The 22,278-nt window shown below is 42.7% G+C and overlaps 1 protein-coding gene across 2 annotated transcripts in view; it reads right to left on the bottom strand.

Moving 5' to 3' along the window:
* LOC139467933 (centrosomal protein of 131 kDa-like) overlaps positions 1 to 22,220 on the bottom strand; it is a 34,009-nt gene extending 11,789 nt beyond the window's left edge. The window contains exons 1-15 of one of the 2 annotated variants that reach the window (XM_071249524.1): positions 22,025 to 22,220; positions 14,624 to 14,771; positions 12,828 to 12,885; positions 11,585 to 11,687; positions 10,911 to 11,034; positions 9,470 to 10,156; positions 8,393 to 8,656; positions 7,195 to 7,372; positions 6,584 to 6,774; positions 6,064 to 6,243; positions 5,103 to 5,228; positions 3,579 to 3,685; positions 3,262 to 3,358; positions 2,114 to 2,331; positions 884 to 1,109 (exon numbers count right to left, since the gene is read on the bottom strand). In XM_071249524.1, the coding sequence (XP_071105625.1) occupies positions 884 to 1,109; positions 2,114 to 2,331; positions 3,262 to 3,358; positions 3,579 to 3,685; positions 5,103 to 5,228; positions 6,064 to 6,243; positions 6,584 to 6,774; positions 7,195 to 7,372; positions 8,393 to 8,656; positions 9,470 to 10,156; positions 10,911 to 11,034; positions 11,585 to 11,687; positions 12,828 to 12,885; positions 14,624 to 14,761 (2,697 nt within the window). In that variant the 5' untranslated portion in view covers positions 14,762 to 14,771; positions 22,025 to 22,220. The remainder of the gene's footprint in view (positions 1 to 883; positions 1,110 to 2,113; positions 2,332 to 3,261; positions 3,359 to 3,578; positions 3,686 to 5,102; positions 5,229 to 6,063; positions 6,244 to 6,583; positions 6,775 to 7,194; positions 7,373 to 8,392; positions 8,657 to 9,469; positions 10,157 to 10,910; positions 11,035 to 11,584; positions 11,688 to 12,827; positions 12,886 to 14,623; positions 14,772 to 22,024) is intronic. The other variant, XM_071249525.1, reaches the window with a different exon arrangement.
* Positions 22,221 to 22,278: the final 58 nt, after the last annotated feature.

The raw sequence follows: 22,278 nt of genomic DNA, 5'->3' as shown, positions 1-22,278 counted from the left end.
CACGCAATTGGGATACGATGTCAACAAAGACACACCATCAACCAAGCCACCGAGACTGTCCACCCCTTTAGGAGCCGCTTACAACAGCAACAACATAGGTTGCTGGGGAGCTATATTCTTCCCTGGAATCCCTACAGGTTTGTCAAGAAACCAGAAGGTACTCCAAGCAGGTGCCAGGGACAATTCCATGGGATGTATATCATATTTTGTGTAAGACTTCAAGTCAGGTGGTAACCTTATATCATGTGTATGAGTTATGTTGCAAAAAGATTAAATATGTAAATGAGACAATTCTAAAAGAGCTGTCAGTCATAGATAGATAAATGGATAGTAATCAAAAATCATAGAAATCATTTTGCATAGCAATAAATTCTGGCAACAATAGAGTGCAGGGTGCCATTGTACAACACAACCTTAGCACTGTGATTGTCGTAAGTCTATGTTAAAGGTATGGGAGTTACGATCACCTAAGCGCTAAGATTGTTTTATACAATCACACCCTGGAGAGCTTAAAACTCCATAAACTTTATGTTGAGAGTCATGACCTTTGGTCGAGGTCAGATAAAATCTGACATGTTCTACATTTACACTAAAGGAGTAGAATAGACAGGTTATAATGAAAATGTACATTATAGCTACAACATCTTTGAGTAACATTTACAAGTTGGTGTGATGAGATAAACAACTTCTTTATGACCTTTGAGGCAATGTTAAGGTGAATAATATCCAAACATCTTTAACAAGCAAGTGATGTACATTAAGGTGAAGTATGGTTTTGATGGTTGATCATACTTCACTTTGCTCTATTAATGAACTTGTTTATCCATAGACAGTTGTCCTTGTATTGCTCTAGATAGAATGCCTTGCTAGTAGTGTTACTTACAGCATGTCGCCTGTCCTGTTCTTCTCGAGCCTTTTCAAACTCTGACTTCATGGCATCAAGCGCCATCTTGTGGCTGTCCTCCAGCTGTCTCTGCAGCTTGTCCACTTCAGTGCGTTGCCGGGAGGCGTGCTGGGACAGCCTCTCCTTCTCCTCCTGTACCTCGGCATGGAGCCGTCGCCGTTGCTGCTGGTACGACTCCTCCTCCTGCTGCAACTGCTTCTCATACCTACACACATAAATGTCTACACATGATATAGATGCCTACACGACATGGATGCCTACATGTGGATGCCTACACATGACAGTGATACCTACATGTGGATGCCTACACATGACATAGATACCTACATGACATGGATACCTACATGACATGGATGCCTACATGTGGATGCCTACACATTACATAGATACCTACACAACATGGATGCCTACATGTGGATGTCTTCACATGACATAGAAGCCTACACGACATTGATGCCTACACATGACATAGATGCCTACACATGACATAGATGCCTACACATGACAGAGATGCCTACACATAGATACCTACACATGACAGAGATGCCTACACATAGATGCCTACACATGACAGAAGCCTACACATGCCATATATGCCTACACATGCCATAGGTGCCTACACATGACATAGATCCCTACACAACATGGATTCCCACACATGACATAGAAGCCTACACAGGACATAGATGACTACAAGTAGATGCCTACACATGGCATAAATACCTAAAAAATGATGCCTACAAAGGACATAGATGCCTACACATGGCATAGATGCCTACACATGGAAGATGCCTACACATGACATAAATGCCTACACATGACATATATACCTACACATGACACAGATGCCTACACATGACATATATGCCCACATATGACACAGGTGCCTACACATAACATAGATGCTTACACGTGACATATATGCCTGCATATGACATATGTGCCTACACATAACAAAGATGCCTACACATGACAGATGCCTACAAAGGACATACATGCCTACATGGGACATACAAGCCTACACAGGACATACAGATGCCTACACATGACATTATCCCTTTTCAAAGCATTTTCAAGACAGAATCTAGATTCATGGACTCTTCATGTCTTTATGAACCCATCAAGAGGATAACACAAGTGAAGCTGAGTGAAAAAATACTACCACTTCTATACATGGCTATGTTTGACTCCAGGTTTAACTAAGCGTACCTCTCCTTGGCCATCTGCCTCTCCCTGTTGCATGCTGCTTCCTTCTCCTGCTCCAGTTGTTCACGCAGTTCCTCCATCATCTTCACATAGCGATGTGAAGCCCGCTCGTCAGACTCAAGGATGTCACCCTCCTGGAGCTGTTTTATCTTCTTTATTTCTGCTTTGTGTTTGGCGATGAGACGTTGGATCTCTGGCTCCAAACCCTTCACTGTCATCTCCTAGAGTACACATAACTTCCTGGTTAGTCTACATCACTCTCAACACATTAATAAACTCTTACATGTGTAGTCATTTACTCAAGTGTTCATTCTGTGCAAAAAGCCAACACAGAAAAAAGATTTACCTTTAAAAGAACAAAAAGTCTAAGGATTCACCAAAAATTTCTGTGAAAATACCTTTTTCTGGTCAATTGAATACCATCTTCCCAAGGCAAGTGAGTTAACTGACTTTAAAAGTCCAGTTTCCACCCTTGCTCGATTGTAGCGCCACCAGTGGTTATTACGAGTTATGTCCCTTCTAAGCTTTTCCTATGGACCAATCAGATTCCACCTCTCGTTTCACTTGCATTTGTTTCAAACAAAATGGTGGCGCGCAGTCAAGACGATCTGATCAATAATCAAGATCTATATTGTAATAAAACGGGTCTTACATTGCAAAGTGGTTCAAATCACTTGAGCGCCTTGATCAAAAACATGGAAAGACTTGGAAAATATCTGTTGACAACAAGTTGACGGTACACATGCTTTGCAAATCATGCAATCGACCGAAATCTGCATGACAGTTTACTAACTGGATTTTGATTTCGGTGCGCGATTTGGACTGGACTATGCATAGACTCATTAGTCCAGCCAAAATGTAACTCCATAATAACAGCCTAGTTTAGCAAGGGTGGAAACTGGACTTTTATAGTCAGTTTTCTCTCTTGCCTCGGGAAGATGATTGATTACAAGCATTTGAAAGGTTAATATTTTGAATGGAAACTTCACAGGGTATATTCACATTGGTACAATGTGTGAAGCCATTGCTGGTGTCCCCCGCTGTGACATTGCTGGAATATTGCTAAAAACGGTGTAAATTCCAACTCACTCACAGGGTTGATTGCCGAGTAGCTACCACAACACTTAACAGAGTTGTATATCTAGCTGTACCTTGATCTTCTTGGTCTTCTCCTCAATCCACTTCTCTCTCCTTAACTTCTCAGCAGCAGCATGGATGTCCTTCAGCTTCTGCATCTCACGGCCATGGCTGCACATACAACATACCTGATTAAAGAGGATGTTGCTTACTTGCGACTGTGGCTGCACATAGAACATAACAGACTAGAGGATGTGCAACACCTTCTTCTATACCATCAGCAAAATCAAAAACACTTCAAATCAAAATCTTCAGGGCACTGGATAACAATCAGTCAATTTCCTGAAAAACCCTGCATGATGAAAGACTCCATGCAAAAAACATGACCAACCTGTCATCCATGGACTTTATCTTATCCTGGTATTTCTTGTCAATGACTTTCAGTTCCTTCACCACTTGTTCACATCTCTCACTGAGTGTCTTCTTGTCATCAATCAGCTGCAACACAAGATGATACTACCAGGTCACATACAGACACAGAAACCCCAAATTGGCCCAACCAAAGTGTCAGAACACATACAGACACAGAAACCCTGACATGACCCAACCAAGGTGTCAGAACACATACAGACACAGAAACCCCAACATGACCCAACACAGGTGTACTAACACATACTGACACAGAAACCCCCTGACCTGACCCAACCAAGGTGTCAGAACACATACAGACACAGAAACCCCCTGACATGACCCAACAAAGGTGTCAGAACACATACACACAGAAACCCTGACATGACCCAACCAAGGTGTCAGAACACATACAGACACAGAAACCCCGACATTACCCAACACAGGTGTACAAACACATACAGACACAGTACCCCGACATGACCCAACACATGTGTCCAAACACATACAGACACAGAAACCCCCTGACATGACCCAACCAAGGTGTCAGAACACATATAGACACAGAAACCCCCTGACATGACCCAACACAGGTGTACTAACACATACTGACACAGAAACCCCCTGACCTGACCCAACCAAGGTGTCAGAACACATACAGACACAGAAACCCCCTGACATGACCCAACCAAGGTGTCAGAACACATACAGACACATTACAGAAACCCCAACATGACCCAACCAAGGTGTCAGAACACATACAGACACAGAAACCCCCTGACATGACCCAACACAGGTGTCCAAACACATACAGACACAGAAACCCCCTGACATGACCCAACACAGGTGTCCAAATACATACAGACACAGAAACCCTGACATGACCCAACACAAGTGTCCAAACACATACAGACACAGAAACCCCCTGACATGACCCAACCAAGGTGTGAGAACACATACAGACACAGAAACCCTGACATGACCCAACACAGGTGTACCAACACATACAGACACAGAAACCCCCTGACATGACCCAACCAAGGTGTCAGAACACATACAGACACAACACAGAAACCCCGACATGACCCAACAAAGGTGTCTTAACACATACAGACACAGAAACCCCCCGACATGACCCAACACAGGTGTCGAAACACATACAGACACAGAAACCCCAACATGACCCAACAAAGATGTCCATACATATACAGACACAGAAACTCCATGACTTGACCCAACACTTGAAGTGACACCTGAAAATAACTTGATCATTGTACAGCGATGTCTTACCAAAACATACTAACAAGGTCACTCATCATAACAAGGAAAACTCAATGGCTGATTCTCAACAGTGTAAAAATGAAAAGTGTCATGCTTTTACTCAACTACATACCACAGAAATGGTATCCAACGAGAACAAGTGTAGCCTTCTCTGCAGAATGCACACTGTTCAAAGATGGTGAAGATACATTAGTAAACAAAGGGCAGTATGTGAGTAGAAAAGTACCTGATCAATGAAGCCAAGGTGTCTCTTGACGGTTTCCTCGTACTCTTCCTTCTGGTGGTCCAGCCTCTTCTTCATCTCCTTCTCAGTCTCCCTGGCATGCCGCACTGTCAGCTCCCTCTGCTGGTTCTGTCAACATAAGTAGGATCTAACACTGCTGTCAACACAGGTCATTCAGTGGTATCTTACACTGATGTCAACACCAGGCAGTCAGTGGTATCTTACACTGCTGTCAACACCAGGCAGTCAGTGGTATCTTACACTGATGTCAACACCAGGCAGTCAGTGGTATCTTACACTGATGTCTACACCAGGCAGTCAGTGGTATCTTACACTGCTGTCTACACAGGTCAATCAGTGGTATCTTACACTGCTGTCTACACAGGTCAGTCAGTGGTATCTAACACTGCTGTCAACACAGGTCAGTCAGTGGTATCTTACACTGCTGTCTACACAGGTCAGTCAGTGGTATCTAACACTGATGTCTACACCAGTCAGTCAGTGGTATCTTACACTGCTGTCTACACAGGTCAGTCAGTGGTATCTAACACTGATGTCTCAGTGGTATCTAACACTGATGTCAACACAAGTCAGTCAGTGGTATCTAACACTAATGTCTACACCAGTCAGTCAGTGGTATCTAACACTGATGTCTACACAGGTCAGTCAGTGGTATCTTACACTGATGTCAACACCAGGCAGTCAGTGGTATCTTACACTGCTGTCTACACCAGGCAGTCAGTGGTATCTTACACTGCTGTCTACACCAGTCAGTCAGTGGCATCTAACACTGCTGTCTACACCAGTCAGTCAGTGGCATCTATGTAACTTGTAACCAAAGAAAGTTAATGTTAATGAACATTTGGACAAACTTATATTAAAAAGCTAAACTGAAATTATAGGAATTATTCCATTCTTTAGAATAAATAACAAGGTCTATTGAAATGTCCACCACATGGCGTACCAGGGCTTTCTGTAGCATAGTAACAGTTCTGCGTTTCTCATCCAGCTCGAGGCGCTGTGACAGGACTGTGCTAGTCACCTCACTGGCCACAGCCTGGGCCTGCTCCAGCTGGGCCAACTCCTCCCCCGATGGCACCAACAGCGCTGGCTTCTCCAGCTCCTCATTCATCTTGTTGATCTCCTGCCACACAACAATGCAGTACAGTCCCAACATCCCTCACCCTCACTCAACACTGACTGACTGACTGACCAGACTTCACATGCTGTAAATCACTGTGTCAACAAATTAATTCAAGTGACGACCCCTAGCTTAAGTAATCACTCAATTAATTCAAGATGCTCTTGATGCTTGATTAGAATGATTGAATAGTGTATTCTTTGTTAGCAAGTTAACTTCTTCGGCTTGACATGTGATCTAATGTGAAATCAGTTAATAGTGATGATGTTGGAGACTTAACCAACTTAGTAGCAGGAATTGCCAAATATGGCATATTGAAATGAGACGTATCTGAGAGACTTACAGTGTCAATCTCACTAAGACGATCACTGACTTGCACCTCATCCAAAAACGTCATAATACTCTTCAGCTTTCCATCAGTCAGGAAACCACTTTGTTTCAGGCCATGTTTTGAATTGAGTTTCTCCAAGTTCTCTGCGGTCAGATTAGATTCAATGCAGTCTTCCTTTTCTTTCCTCTTTTCCAATTCTGTCACTGTTCAAAACACAACACATACTTAATCCAATAAGAACAAATACTGGACATATTCAGACAATACATGATCTCAAAACAATGTAAAATAGTCAAACAATCACTTCAGGGAGTTCTTGTTTTTATTCCATAATGTTTTTAGGAAATTTTTTAACCAGAAAACAACCAGTATCATCCAATATACAAGTGTATAACTTCAAACATTAAAAAAACAAACCAGTTTCTGCAAATTGCCATATATACCGGATTTTCATACTTGATTTCCTTATCCACATAACAATATATCATGGTCCAGATTCATAAAAGTTCAATGAGACAAAACTAATCGGAACCCTGCCACGTAAATCACATTTAGTTTTAGCCAGTGAATATGTGGATGACCGAAGACAAGCTCATTACAAGTAATCATGCTTGTCCACTTACACCATGATGTTCTTTTCTCTGCTCGAGGAGTAACAAAGTTCTCCTCTTCCTCAAGTTTCTTGAGTGTGTCAAACAGGTCATTGAGCGTGGACCTTGTAGCAGCCTGACTGGGACTAGGCAGACGAGGAGAGGGTTCGGCACCTGCACCCTCCGCCTCCTCGCGATGTGATGACGGCATCTGAGGACATGATTTATACAGTACTTACATTTACTGACTGAAAGAAACAATATTTCAGCCACATTATGACTAGAAAAAGTGTAATTGTTCTTGCATGTCTCACAAAATAGTGGTACATACATAATTCTTACTGAGCATCATAATTTTAGCTCAAAGCTGATTGGTTAATTGTTCAATTGTCTGCAAAGAGTTCCATAGCAATCTGATGTCATATGAACACACTGTCACAAATAAATGACGACGATGTCATCCATTGTTCATGACACCACTATTGATTTTATGTGAGGTCATTCCAACAAAAGATTCATAGAGCAGATATTTTACAACTGCAGATCAGTGGACCCATATTTTTTCTTCTATGCATTCCAAAGGCCTACTTGCATAAAGCTGTCCTAGCATTACAACTATTGTGAATCTATGTGAGTGTGGGAGTGAGTGAGTATGGTTTTACGCCGCTTTTAGCAATATTCCAGCAATATCACGGCGGAGGACACCAGAAATGGGCTTCACACATTGTACCCATGTCGGGAATCGAACCAGGGTCTTGGGCGTGACGAGCAGCGCTTTAACCACTAGGCTACCCGACCGCCCATGTGAGTGTGTGAGTTAGTTGGGTTTAACAGCGCTTTCAATAGTTTTCCAGTGATATCACGGCATGTAAGACTGATGGAAAGCCTCAGGAAAGCTTGACATGATTTTGGTGAATCCAATGAGCATGGGCATGGTGCTGATGACACAATATAATTGAGGCGAACTGGGATTCGAACACATGTGTGAATCTATAGATTAAGGTAATGTGAAAACCATCCAAATATGATCTGTGCATACTGTTTGTTACAGGTTGGCTAAAGGTGTAGTTAAGGTTATGTTGAAAACAATTCCACTCTGAGCACTCAAAGGATCACAACCACATTCAATCTAAGTATCTTTTTTACTCGTTTCAGAAAGTACTTGGCACATGAAGTCAGCTGTCACATAAAGCACTAAAGCAACTTTAACTCCCGATTGCCGTGTTCTTACCTGGAACATGTCCTCCACGGTGCCAGGTGCAGCGCTGCCATTCTGCCCCCCATCTCTGGGTGTGGATTGTGAAGCATTGTCCTGACCCTCTCTGGGACTAGAAGCCCCCCTCTTGGACCCATTTCTGGAACCCCCCTTTTTCTTGGCTAAAGATGACCTGGAGGGACTCTTTGTGATCTTACCACTTGCCTGCAGGTAGGCCACCTCTTCCTCTGCCTTCTTCTTCACTTCCTCTCTCTTCTCAGATCGCTTCTTCTGCAGCTCCTATGTCAGAAACAGAAAGTGTGAGAGGGCTTAGTGCTGCTTTGAAAGGTATCTCAGCTATATTGCAGTGCTCTTAATGATGTGGGAGTAAAGCCTTAAGTGATGCAACCAACAATCTTGGGTATGGTGCTGACAAACCTAGAAACATAATCAGGGCAGATCAGGACTCAAACCCACGATCAAGGTTCATAATTTGATACAGCAAACTGCAGCAGGTTAGACAAATGGGTCACCTGTGCCATCTGTGCCACCAGGTGTGTAATGACAGTCAGTGACAATGGAACATATGAAACTGACATGGACATGACAGTTGGAAATGAATGTAGAGTGATATGCCAGGCCTATAAGCTGTTACATTATTTGAGTGAGTGAGTGAGTTGGGTTTAACGCCGCTTTTAACATTATTCCAGTTATATCACGGCGTGTCAGCTTAATGTGGGAGGAAAGCCCGAAGTGATGCAGGTCTCAGACGTTTACCACTTCGGTGAAACCCTACATTATTTGAATTTTAGTAAACAGTACATTGCAAGAATAGACTTATGTCACAGTGTCAGCTAAAAGTGGAAGAAACGCCTGAAGTTTTGGTGCCCTAGATCACTTAGCAACCTATGCCCCCAACAGAATTAGGAACAATTCAGGATTCCAGGGCACCAACTTTCAAAAGAGAAGCAAACAATGTCATAATCAGTGTTGACATGGAACCATAAGATTCAATTCCTTTTCTTGAAAATCTTGTCAAGATTGCTACTCAAGCTTCATATACTTCAACTGAGACTCCCTGAACACACTGTTTACAAATTTGGTCATAAGTACCTGAATGGCTTGTAGCCGGGCTTGCCGGGCTTTTTCCTCTCGCTGCTTCTTTCTCTCATCAGCACGCTGCTCGTCCGATTCTTGTGTAGACATGGCAAGCTCCTGCTGTCTCAGTTCAGCATGCTCCTGTCGTTTCTGGTCAAACAATCGTCTCATCGCAGCCTCGCTCACCATCTTCCGTTTGTAATGGCGACGAAACCACCGCTGTATCTTTAAAGCAGCAGTATTCAATGTTTGAATATAATCTTCAGCTACATTCATCCCGACTTGATTAGATGCAGCTTTACGAACTTGATTCACTGGAGCTTTCGGTTTGATATTCTGATAAGAGTTTTCCATTGAAGACAAAGAGGGTCTTGTTTTTGTAGAATGCCCTTGGGCGGTCATATTATTAACAATACTATTCATGTTTTTCCTCGAGGTGGATCTGTTGGAACGTTGACTGTTAAGGACTTCTGGGTCGTCGGTAGAGGATGAATTGTTCTTGTTGGCCTCAGACAACTGATTTTGAAGACTCTGCAGCCTATTGAGGGAGCGAGAAAGGGTGTCCTCTATTTGATCCAAGTCATCAGAACTACTGTCTGCTGTGTCAGGCTGGAATATATTGTGTGGCTCAGTCCTGTCTGTGTCTGCTGCCTCCGACCGGGCAGAGGCTGTACGACCACTCGGGACAGCAGGCTTACTGGGCTGGAAACATTCACCACACTAAACAGGAAATATGTTGTGGCAAAAACACAACCTTGAATCATGATGCACTAATGGTTACTTTTGATTTAGAAACTTACATTTTATGCAATATACTTCCAATCATTTCCACCATGAGGAATCAGGGTTAGAATAGGTACCCAGAAACCCTATGCTTGTCAATGTGAATACCAGGTCTAAGGAAATGTACTAGGACAGCACTATGTGAGTAGCCAGTCTAAAGGCATATCCTACAACAAATCAGGTCTAAGGACATACCCTATGACACTGCTATGTGAATACGAGTTCTACAGACACACCCTATGACACTGCTATGTGAATACCAGTTCTACAGACATATCCTACGACATTGCTATGTGAATACTAGGTCTAAAGAAATATACTGCAACATTGCTATGTGAATACCAGTCATGAGGACATATCCTAAGTCTTTCTGAAGCCTACAATTATGTCTGTACCAGTTAGCTTAAGCTAATAATAGTCCACATATTAACACAAAAAAACTCTGCTGAAAATCATGCCAAGAGGCAAGTTTGTGATAGTAGACTGAAACATATTTGGCACAGGCCGTATTCTAGTTCACAGCTACATTAGAACGAGTGTAAATGTACCAGCACATAAGTGAGACAATAAGGAGCTGTCCGATGATGCAGAAGATGGTTGTGGTATAACCCAGGTATGTATGATGCCAGTACAGGGCACAGAAATAGATGTCAGGACAGCCCAGTATTCTCACCTGCTGTTCCCATGCTGTCTTGACTGAGCTGGCCCCAGGCTTCTTGACCTTGGACGGTGTGCTGCCGGGCCTCTTGATCTTCGGCTGATGGGAGGACTCAAACAGTGCAAGGAAATCATCCTTCCTAAAATATACAATAAACCCAACAATCAGATTACATTTTAGAAAGAAATATGCTTGGTTCTGTAACCCTTCCTCATCAGAAAAATACCTTCACATAGAAGCAAATTTTTACTGCGTTCAGGCATAAACTGACAAATCAAGCCCACACCAATAATTTAAAAGTCATCCATGTTATTTCAATAGCTGACACAAATAATCAATAGACTACTTGTGACGGTATACTTACCTGACAAACCATGTTCAATCATCATGTATAGTTAAACCTACATGAGTAATTATTTTACAAGACAACTAACATGCTGTACCATATGCACAAAGTTTGTTATATATCAAAGAATTTCATTTATCTGTTCTGCTGATGCAATGTAGTATAAGGGTGGGAAGGGTCTTACGGTGCTTGTAGCAAAATAAGCACTAAATATGACAAAGGTAGACAACAGGTTGGTTTAACACACTGGGCCCTATATGGAATAAGCCTCAAGTTTCCTGTGTCGTGAAACACCACATCATCGCTATGTTACTCATGAACATGTGAAAGACTGGAGACTCACACATTGGGCTCTTTAGCAGACAAATCCTTCTTGCGTCCTGAGATCCTGCTTGAGGCCGCTCCACTGACATCACTGCCCCGCCCACTGACAGGTGCTGGTGGTCCTGAAAGTACATACCAATTACAGCTACCCAAGTCTGCCACATCCACAACATACCAATGACAGCTACCCAAGTCTGTCATTCACAACATACCAATGTCAGCTACCCAAGTCTGCCACATCCACAACATACCAGTCACAGCTACCTACGTCTGCCACATCCACAACATACCAATGTCAGCTATCCAAGTCTGCCACATCCACAACATACCAATGTCAGCTATCCAAGTCTGCCACATCCACAACATACAATGACAGCTACCCAAGTCTGCCACATCCACAACATACCAATGACAGCTACCCAAGTCTGCAACATACACAACATACAATGAGAGCTACCCAAGTCTGTCATCCACAACATACCAATGACAGCTACCCAAGTCTGCCACATCCACAACATACCAATGTCAGCTATCCAAGTCTGCCACATACACAACATACAATGACAGCTACCAAAGTCTGTCATATACACAACATACAATGACAGCTGCCCAAGTCTGTCACATCCACAACATACCAATGACAGCTACCTACGTCTGTCATATACACAACATACCAATGACAGCTACCTACATCTGTCATCCACAACATACCAAATACAGCTACCCAAGTCTGCCACATCCATAACATACAATGAGAGCTACCCAAGTCTGTCATATACACAGCATACCAATGACAGCTACCTACGTCTGCCACATACACAACATACCAATGACAGCTACCAAAGTCTGTCATCCACAACATACCAAATACAGCTACCTACGTCTGCCACATACACAACATACAATGACAGCTACCAAAGTCTGTCATATACACAACATACAATGACAGCTACCAAAGTCTGTCATATACACAACATACCAATGACAGCTTCCAAAGTCTGACACATAACATACAACGAAACAGCATATAGAAATTGGCACTCATCCTGTAGTCCTTGCCAATCTGCCCAATTGTTAAGATATCAGAAGGAGCAGTAGAAAGCTGCCATTTTTTAGGGTTTTACTATATCTTATCATTATTAGGACTAGTGGGGTTAGTTTCTACCACTGTGACAGCTACCTAAGTCTATCATACACAAAATATCAATACAATATAACACATAATTAATTGAGGGTGGACACTGAGTCTCCTGTTTTTTTACCTCTTGGTGATTTCCTCTTGTCCCTATCGGAGAGGAACACATCATTGCTGCTGGATGTCTGTAACAGAGAACACAAATCAGAGCTGTAACAACTCCCTGGAGTATACGTGCATTATGTCACGATATGAGTATAAATTGTATAGTGAGCTCATGTATCCACACAAAATGATACCAGTATATATAAGGTATGTGATGGTTTTAAAAAGACGGCAAAAGTAATACTTTAAGATGGTACAAGAGGACTCTAACTATTGCTCGTTTACTTAAAGATTTCATCAAATATGTTTGGTTTTTTTGTTCTGTTGTCATTCCCTTTGATGTTTTGGAAACAGTTCTTAGCATAACAAGATTTGATGAGGTTTTGCACATTGTATCATATACTACCAAAAAAAGGGAACTGATGCAATGATCATGATGACAGTGAAGGTAAGATTAACTACAGGCATGTAGAGCAATATCTGGTGTATCAATCATGTTGGCTGATACACCAGCCACACAATCATTCCTAAACCACTATGACAATACACAACACAATCAAACTAACATTCTATACTTTCAACTGTAAACTTCACCGATACGATTCATGCACTTTCATAACACACATTCACTTCCTTAATGAGAGTTATCTCCCTTGCATCATTCCTCCTCCTCAGACCACACCCTTTCATAAAAGACATTCATGTAACCACACAAGTACATGTTAAATAAGATAATAAATACATACAATAGTATTTCTAGAAATGTCATCAACAGAAGCACTCCTTTACAATTTACTTATACATTTAAATATATTTACAAAATTTATTCGATATTTACATGTATAGCATTGTCTCTCTTATAAAATTTGAATCAATATCCATACACCAAATTGTCCCTTTGCCACTTAGCTCTCCTTGTTCATACAGAGTGTATAACACTTGTATGATTAGTGATGATACCATGATAATTTAGAGCCCACGATAGCATAGAGTCATACTATATATATAGTCAAACACTGTTGTGTCAAAGCTGATGGGAAAGAGAAAATATTTTCAGTTATTCAGTTTGACACAAACAAAAAATGATGAAGAAAAATGCAGGGACCAAGCATATACTTCAAGACAACCATAAGTTTGACTGTATATTGTAATGCGATCTTACTATCAATATCATCATATTATCCATCATCAGTTGGGAATGTTGGAAATTAAGCAGGGTCCTTGGTTCCTTGAAGTTTGCTCATATGGTATTTGAAGGAAACTGTTAAATTTTCAAACGTTTAACATTATGGTTATGACAAGTAGCCCATGATTTTGCAGAATGTGATCATGAAAAGTGTCACAATAGCCCTATACAAAAACCCTGAAGTTATCACACCACTAAATTATTGTGAATGTCGACCCCATACGTAAAATGAAAGTAGACATCCCATTGAAACAATATCTCATCAATCAACAAGCAAAAGACAACATTAAGACAGGTAATTTTCACTGCATGGATGAGAAGTGTCTGAGGAGAAAGAGATGGGTTTGCCGATTTTTATAACCAATTAAACAAGTGTAACAAAAAAAACATGACCAGACATGACAAAGGGCCAAATAGGAAACACTTAAGTCTAGCACTAAGGTACAACATTCACTGAGTGCTTGCTATGCATTTATGTTTTATGGTAGGTATGTGCAGGAACACGATTTGAAATAAACTCAAGCATGTTCAGATAATAAAGGGCCAGACTCAATTTGTTGTGATATGGTGTAACATGAATGACCATGGCATAAATCAAGTCAGCCATTTTCTTTCACATATATTGTACATACCTTTGCAGTCCTGATATCCACCAAGGAATTGGGTCTCTTTAACTGTCTCCCAGATCCAGGTCTTCGCCCTGAACTTGATATCTGAGACCCTGTCAGACTCAGGTCAAGGTCATCCCCGTTAACACTTCTTCTGGACATCGCACTTCATCTGGAGAAATTACATTAACATAAACACTGAAAGACAGCACAGTTTAAATACAGTTGTTCTTCCGGGACGGTTGTGTATCAAGTAATCATTACTTGAAACAAATGTACTCAAAATATTTCTTCAAAAGTATCCAAATAATGAACATGAAGGACTGAGGTCCATTGTGCATTAAAACAATTTTTGCAGGTCTTACTCAGTGTTCAAAATTATGGTGGGTCCTTCAGGTTTGATGCTATCATGGATACAGTCTTTGAATCAAGGGATCTCCTAACTTTTTAACTTTAAACATGAGGGCTATGACAAGGAACACATTATTTGAAGGTGTAATTTGTTGTCTGCCAATGAACGCAACTAAAGAATAAAAAACAAACCTACACATGCTTATCCATAACACAATTTACAACAGATTTGACTTTATATTCAGGACATGAATATTTGAAAAAAAGTGCTCACTTCAGTTGTTAAATTCTATTTTGGGGAAGAAATAATGGACAGAATGTAGGCAGTGACTACCAAATGAGCATCGCCTTATTGTTGCATTTTTCCTATTCACATGACATCCCCGCTCGTCTTCTCTAATTATTTATTTGAGCAAGGTGCTTTTCTGATGTATTCTTAATAACAAAAGTCAATTAGGAATATGACTGGTCCTTTGCAATAACAGGTCACCAGCTAGTACAGTTTACCAGGCATGGCAGTTATAGCGCTAATTTTTACAAACCTGTAGAGGTTATGAATTCTCTGATGAAATCCTCCTTGGAGCACTTATGGCATTTTCCTTGCTCAAGAAAATCTACACGACTTAGTTGTAACCATTTTCCTTAATAAAAATGTTACCACAAAAAAAACTTCATTTTTGTATGATATATGACCACCCTTACGGGGCCTCACCCTCCACGGCCGTTACGCCAGGGGGAGCAACTCTCACCCAAATCACTTTCCATATGTCTAATGCTGACGGAATGTGGGGAGGTGGGTGGCCGTGCCCCAAGGAGGATTTCATCAGAGAATTCATAACCTCTACAGGTTTGTAAAATTCTCTTTCAGATTAAATCCTCCTTGGGACACTTATTGCATCAAGATAGACTCCTTAAGATAATCTAGGCAGTGGCATCCGTCAGCAACAAGTGTAAATAAATACATCATATTTTGATTATTTCAATGAATAAAAAAAGTTCAATAAATGGAATCAACCTTATCATGAGACACCACCGTCCAAAAGCGGGGGCTAGAGACAGGACGTGGCTTATCATATTCGACAACTCGAAACAAGTGATATAGGGGTGTAGATCACGAGACAAAATAACCCAAGCTGAGCTAGGCCAGAGGGTCCCCGTGGATCGAAGGAGTGCGTGAGCAAATACGAGTATTATCAAGTAGTAAGGACTGGTATTTATCGACCGCAGAAGAGAGAATACGGACCATTACTGAGCAGTATAAACGGAGGGCGGTCTAAAATCTCGAAGGCTCAATCGGCTAGAGATGTAAAACTTTGCCCAGTTTGGAGAACTGACTGACCAAACCGAGCACGCTTGCTTGAGTGCTTGTCGAGTTGGTAATGTTTGATGTGCTCAAATAGCCGCAGAGCAGATCTCCTCAATGGGCAGAGCTGTGGCGTACGCTTGTTACGTAGCCACTGCTCTAACCGAATGAGCCTTCAACCTGGTAGTGGGGTCCCTGCCTTGAAGCGGGTATGCAGTACAAATAGTTGACGCTATCCACCTCGAGATTGTTTGTTTGCTCGCATGTGAGCCAGCCTTCCTACCGCCATAACAGCAAAATAGTTGGTTATCCTTACAGATACCCCTTGTTCTGCTGATATAGGCCTTGAGGGTCCTGCGGACATCCAAGACATGAGCATGTCTTGCAGTGGTCCCCGACGAGGAAAAGAGCAGGTAGCTGAATAGGAGCCGTCACGTGGAAGGCGTGTGTGACCTTAGGACGGTAAGAGTCCGGCAGCCGAATACTGACCCTGTCCAGGTGGAAGACAGTTAGTTCAGGATCGGCGGACATTGCATGAATGATTCTCCCAAGACACAAACAGATCCACCTGGAACGACACATATAACTGGGAGATAATCCCGAATGTCCCCGGGTCGAGCCTCCATTCGTGAGGAGCGAGGATCCGGCGAGACAGAGCGTCCGCACGGACGTTGTCCACCCCTGGGAGATAAACAGGTATCACCCTGATATCGTGAGTGTCACACCAAAGGAGGAACTGCCACATCTCTTGGAGAAGCGACGGAGACACCATTCCCCCCTGCTTCCGGAGTCATCGCCGTTTGGTTGTCCATCTCTAGACGAACCACTTGGCCACGAAGCAGATCCAGGAAGCGTTGGAACACCAACCTGACCGCTCTCAGTTCTAGCACATTGATATGCAGTTTGATCTCCTGCTTTGACCATAGGCCCGAGGCAGTGTGATCGTTCAGAACGCCTCCCCAGCCAGAGAGTGACACGTCTGTTTGAACTGTGAGAGACGGAACGGGAGTGTCGAGGGGGAGCCCCTGGGACAGATTCCCGACCTCGGTCCACCACTGAAGGTGTGTAATGAGCCACTGCGGAGTCTCGAACACAGTCTCGAGATCTTCCGAGTTCACCCAAAGTCGAAGGAGTGCTTGTTGAATGGGTCTCATTCTCAAGCGCGCCTGCCAGACCACATCCACTGTCGCCGCCATGTTGCCCAGTAACTGGAGCCATGTACGAGCAGTGTGACTTGCGGACAGAAGGAACTTGGAAGTAACACTTCTGACCTTGGCAATGCGAGCTTGTGACAGAGATACAAGTCTGCTCACCGTGTTGAAATTCGCCCTTAGGAAGCCTAGATTCTGAATAAGGCTCAGATCTGACTTCTTGAGATTGACTATCCACCCTAGAGTGATCAGAATATCACTTCTTGTGTAGCTATCTGACTCAGGAATTGCGATAGATCTCTTAGTAACCAGTCGTCGAGGTACGGATGGCAGAACCGACCTTTCGACCTGGCCACTTGGGCAGGAATTAACATCAGCTTGGTGAACACCCTCGGGGCCGTGGAGATCCCGAATGGTAGAACCCTGAACTAATAACACCTCCCGTCGAATGTAAACCTCGTATTTTAGGTCTGTTGATGTTAGCCATTCTCCTGTCTCGACAGCTAAGATCACTGAGCGCAGTGTCTCCATCCTGAAGGATGGTACCTCTATAAGTTTGTTCAGCCATCTCAGATTGAGAATAGGCCTGAACCCTCCGTCTTTTTTGGTGACTAGGAAATATGTCGAGTAGAAGCACTCGCTTTCCTGTCCCACGGGAACTGTTCGATCGCAGCTTTTATAAGAAGTGCATCAACCTCGGCAAGGGAACATCCGGCTTGAGGCATTGGCTTCAAAGCAGGTGTGGACTTCCGACCCGGTGCGTCAGCGTAGGAGGAGTCAAGCGGAGAGGTCCGCTTACGCGGTTTAACGCTTGGTACCTCCAACAAGGCCTTAGAGTCCTTGATGGAAGCATACAATTGCATGGCCTCTCGGACCACCTGCTGAGCCCCAGGGCAGAGGGTGGCACCCATCTTATATGGCACAGCCTGCGCATGCCCATAACTGCGCACATCATCTGCGAAGCACAGCTACGAATAGCGTCCCGCGCAAGATGACTGTGAACTTCCGTAAGTCCCCCGCTAACTCCCTCTGTACAGCCGACAGATACGCGGAGTGTACGGACACACAGCGTTGTTGGCATGCATTACGATATTGCTCCTCGAAGCATATGTAAGCAGCCTTCAATTCCGCACCGCACGCAGGAAAGGGAGGCAACCACCTCAGAACAGGCATCTGGCTCCGCATGGGAAAACTGCGTCGGTAGTGCACGGGCCAGCACCCACCACACCTCCGATGGGGAGTGACCTCGAGCCATAGCCGAAGCCCGGTCTCGGATCGTCCCCGAGACCAAGTGGCCTGCCTCGGCTGACACAGCGCATATCACGAGGTCTCGATGCCGCGTCCGGCGCTGAAAACGGGAAAGGCTCGGCCCGCAGCTGCTATCGGAGCTGAGACTTCACCTCCTCCATCGTCGACGCCATCTGCGACTTCAGTAGAGCAGAGATGTCTGCCAAAGACGGTGCAGGAGAGGGTGCAGTTTTTACTACGGGGACCCTCGAGCCTTCTCCCCCGGCCCCCGGGGAGGGAGCGGAGGAGAAAATCTCGGCAGCTTTTTTACCCTTTTTAGAGGGGGTTGGGGGAGTGGTCTTAGCCGATCCTTTAAGAGACCTTTAAAGTGCATTTAATCTACTTGTCTCTTCTTTTGGGCACGGGGGTGAAGGCAATGCAGATCGGGCATGACCCATTTTCATGCCTGTCCTCAGCCAGACATTTCAGGCAGCATTCATGCCGGTCTTGGGCGGGTGGGAATGGATGCAGAACACCCCGTACACAGTTTGAAGGTCTGTAAAAAAGACCATAATTTCTGAGGTAGGCGGGAAGGGTATTAAAGTGTATCAGTGTGATATAAAGATCCGAAAGATATGTGCATAAATTGTGAAACTAGAAGCAAAGGCGTAATGTAGAATGCGATATGTAACGCGATACTAATAGCCAATGTCGTAGTATAATTATAACACCAAAGGGGCATGTTACGCGAAGGTGTAAAAACCCGTAAAAAAGGTAAGAGTAGTTTATAAATTAACACACCACCTTGGGTTTATGTAAAGGAAAAAATTGTAGACCAATGCTGTATGATATAACAAAACCCCAAGCCCTTTCTAATGGCCTTGGTGTTACATGTATCAGACTGTGGAACTACAATATGGACGCCATTTGAATTCAAAGGTACCGTACACGTGGCGTATAATTACAACTCTATAACTTTACAATGCGAAGTATTACTCCTTTGCAATGAAAGAAATGTACCATACATAGTTTGGTCAGCCATGGTTCATGTCGAACGATAATCTGATACTCTTTTTGTCTCTTGAAAAAACCCAGCCACGTCTGTCTCTTACAGATGACATAAGGAAAGTGATTTGGGTGAGAGTTGCTCCCCCTGGCGTGACGCGCCGTGGAGGGTGAGGCCCCGTAAGGGTGGTCGTATATCATACAAAAACGAAGTTTTTTGTGTGGTAACATTTTTATTAAGGAAAATGGTTACAACTAAGTCATGTAGATTTTCTTGAGCAAGGAAAATGCAATAAGTGCCCCAAGGAGGATTTAATCTGAAAGAGAATGATACCTGCTGTGGCCCTTGCTTCAATGACCTCATAGCAGTGTTTCCAAATTAAGTGGGGTCCTAAGGGTTTGCTCCTACAGCATTTGAATATATAGGGACATCGAAATCTTGAACTTCTAGCATTAGGGTCATAACAAGGACCCCACGATGTACATGCTTAATTTCAAACACTGATCACATTAGCTGTGTCGGGTAGATATACCCCAACTCTATCCTTCAACCTTAGTTCCCTTCCTTAGGGATACCTATCCCTTTCCAATCCTTAGTTGTTAGTTAGGGTTAAGATCAAACATACCACCTCTTCTAACGAATTATTCCCATGTATTTTCAGAAATAATACTAAGTACCATTCTCACCATATTGTGTAGACATCGCTACTGAGATTGTACACAAATGTAAACATCATGGTCCTACCTTTAGAGTTCAGTACCACACTCATTACAAACATGTCACAATACCCTATGACATTGTTTATTGCATTTTATAGCAAGCCTAAGTTTATGAAAGCATTTATAATTTCAAAATATTTGTTTTCAGTTTCACTTTAATTAACTGAACTAAAGAGATCATATTGGGTTCTAACATACATACTTAATTTTTGGACTCATTTGTTTTCATTATCATGCACAGGAATGCAGTTTGTTAGGTATAAATATATTGCCTGCAAACATCCACCAGCAAGAACATGATCAAACTACCGTGGTACATCTTTTGCAATGAGTCAATGATGATGCTACAATCTGTGTAGGGTAAAGGTTTGTACCCCTTTCAAGCATGGGAGTTGAATCATGCAAACATAGCCTCTTGTCATCCTTGTTAACCTTGTTGTTTTCTGATACAATTATAAAAAACATGAAAAGGTTGGTGTCATGGAAGTACTGAAACTTCTAAGTCTCTTTCAGCTGTTACATTTGCTCAGATAAGATGATGAAGCTGACTCACCATCATGGCGTCAGAAGCAATGCCAAAGCCTCCCTAGGTCCTTAAAATGATCAATGCTAACCATACACTGTTCCCCCTCCACTTTTCTGCACAAAAGCACCCAATAAATTAATAAATACTGGTCATTCATGCATACTCATGAGTTTCAACATCTGACACCTGGAGCTGTTAGAGCCAAATGGCATTGTGACCACTTGTAAGTGTCCATAGATTGCAACACCATGGCCATCCTTCATAAATGTCTGTCCCCATTTCATTTAGGCAGGACTACTGTATGTAAAAATCAGTGACCTTTGGGGCTAACAATCTGCAGGTTGCTTGTTGGAGTTCTACAGATTCTAACAAAATGGTGACATCTGACCTAAAGTAGAGATTGTCCTCACGAGACGTTGTGGTGCTGAATTCTAAAGGTGCTCCATAAGATGCTGTTTTCGCCTCTAAAAAGTAGCTGTTTTCGCATGACCGAGGTTCCATTTTCACAAATTTGTGCTGTTTTCTCTATGACATTTTGCTGAGGTGCCGTTTTAGCCATAACCCATATAGGCCCTACTCTGAAGACCCAATTGAGTCCACAGAAATTAGTCTCCCGTCATATCTCTTGGAACAAATTACCAACAGTTCTACTTATCACCATCATTGATCATATACGCATATATTTATTATTTTTTTTATGTGTAGGTGTCAAAAGGCAAAAATTTAGCAAAATTGGGTACTGTCCAGCGTTAGAAATTAGCACCAGTCCTGTAGTCCTTGTCAAACTGCCCAATAGTAAAGGCATCATAAGGAATAGTAAAATTTGCCATTTAATGGTGGTTTTGCTATATGTTATCATTATAAGGGCTAGTGGACTAAACATGTTAGTTTCCACCACTGCTGTCTGTCTCTAAAGGCTTGTCAGGCAAAGCTGTTGTTGAAATCATCATGGTGTTGCAATAATGAAAATGCACCAAAAATCGGGGCAGATAAGTATTTGTCAGTTACAGATAATTATCATTGGTGTGGTTAATAACGAAAAAACACGTGTTTTGATAACACGACACGAACGATTCCATTTCGATTGAAGCATTTCTGTTTTTAATGAAGACATAAGAATCTGTCACTGAGAGTGCACTCACTTGGAACTTGGGCTCAACCTTCCTCCTGTGTTTACATTGCTTCACCTCTTAACGATTAAGAATGACAAGCATTCAGACTTTCCATTCCAGTCACTTTCGTTCTCTTAGAAAAAATGTCTGATAAAGTTACCGATAACACGGCATAACTTGAGTGAAATTAGTTTGTAACTTGTCCTCTCGCATGTAAACACTAAGCCGAGTGTCTGGTAACGCATGCGCATAAACTTAGCCTCGGCCATTCCGGTGCAAGAAAA

Source organism: Haliotis cracherodii, unplaced genomic scaffold, assembly GCF_022045235.1.
Source record: "Haliotis cracherodii isolate W230 unplaced genomic scaffold, xgHalCrac1.p SCAF_2, whole genome shotgun sequence".
Classification (NCBI taxonomy): Eukaryota; Metazoa; Mollusca; class Gastropoda; order Lepetellida; family Haliotidae; genus Haliotis; species Haliotis cracherodii.
Note: the sequence above shows the minus strand (reverse complement) of the source record. Positions and strands in the feature narration are given on the sequence as shown.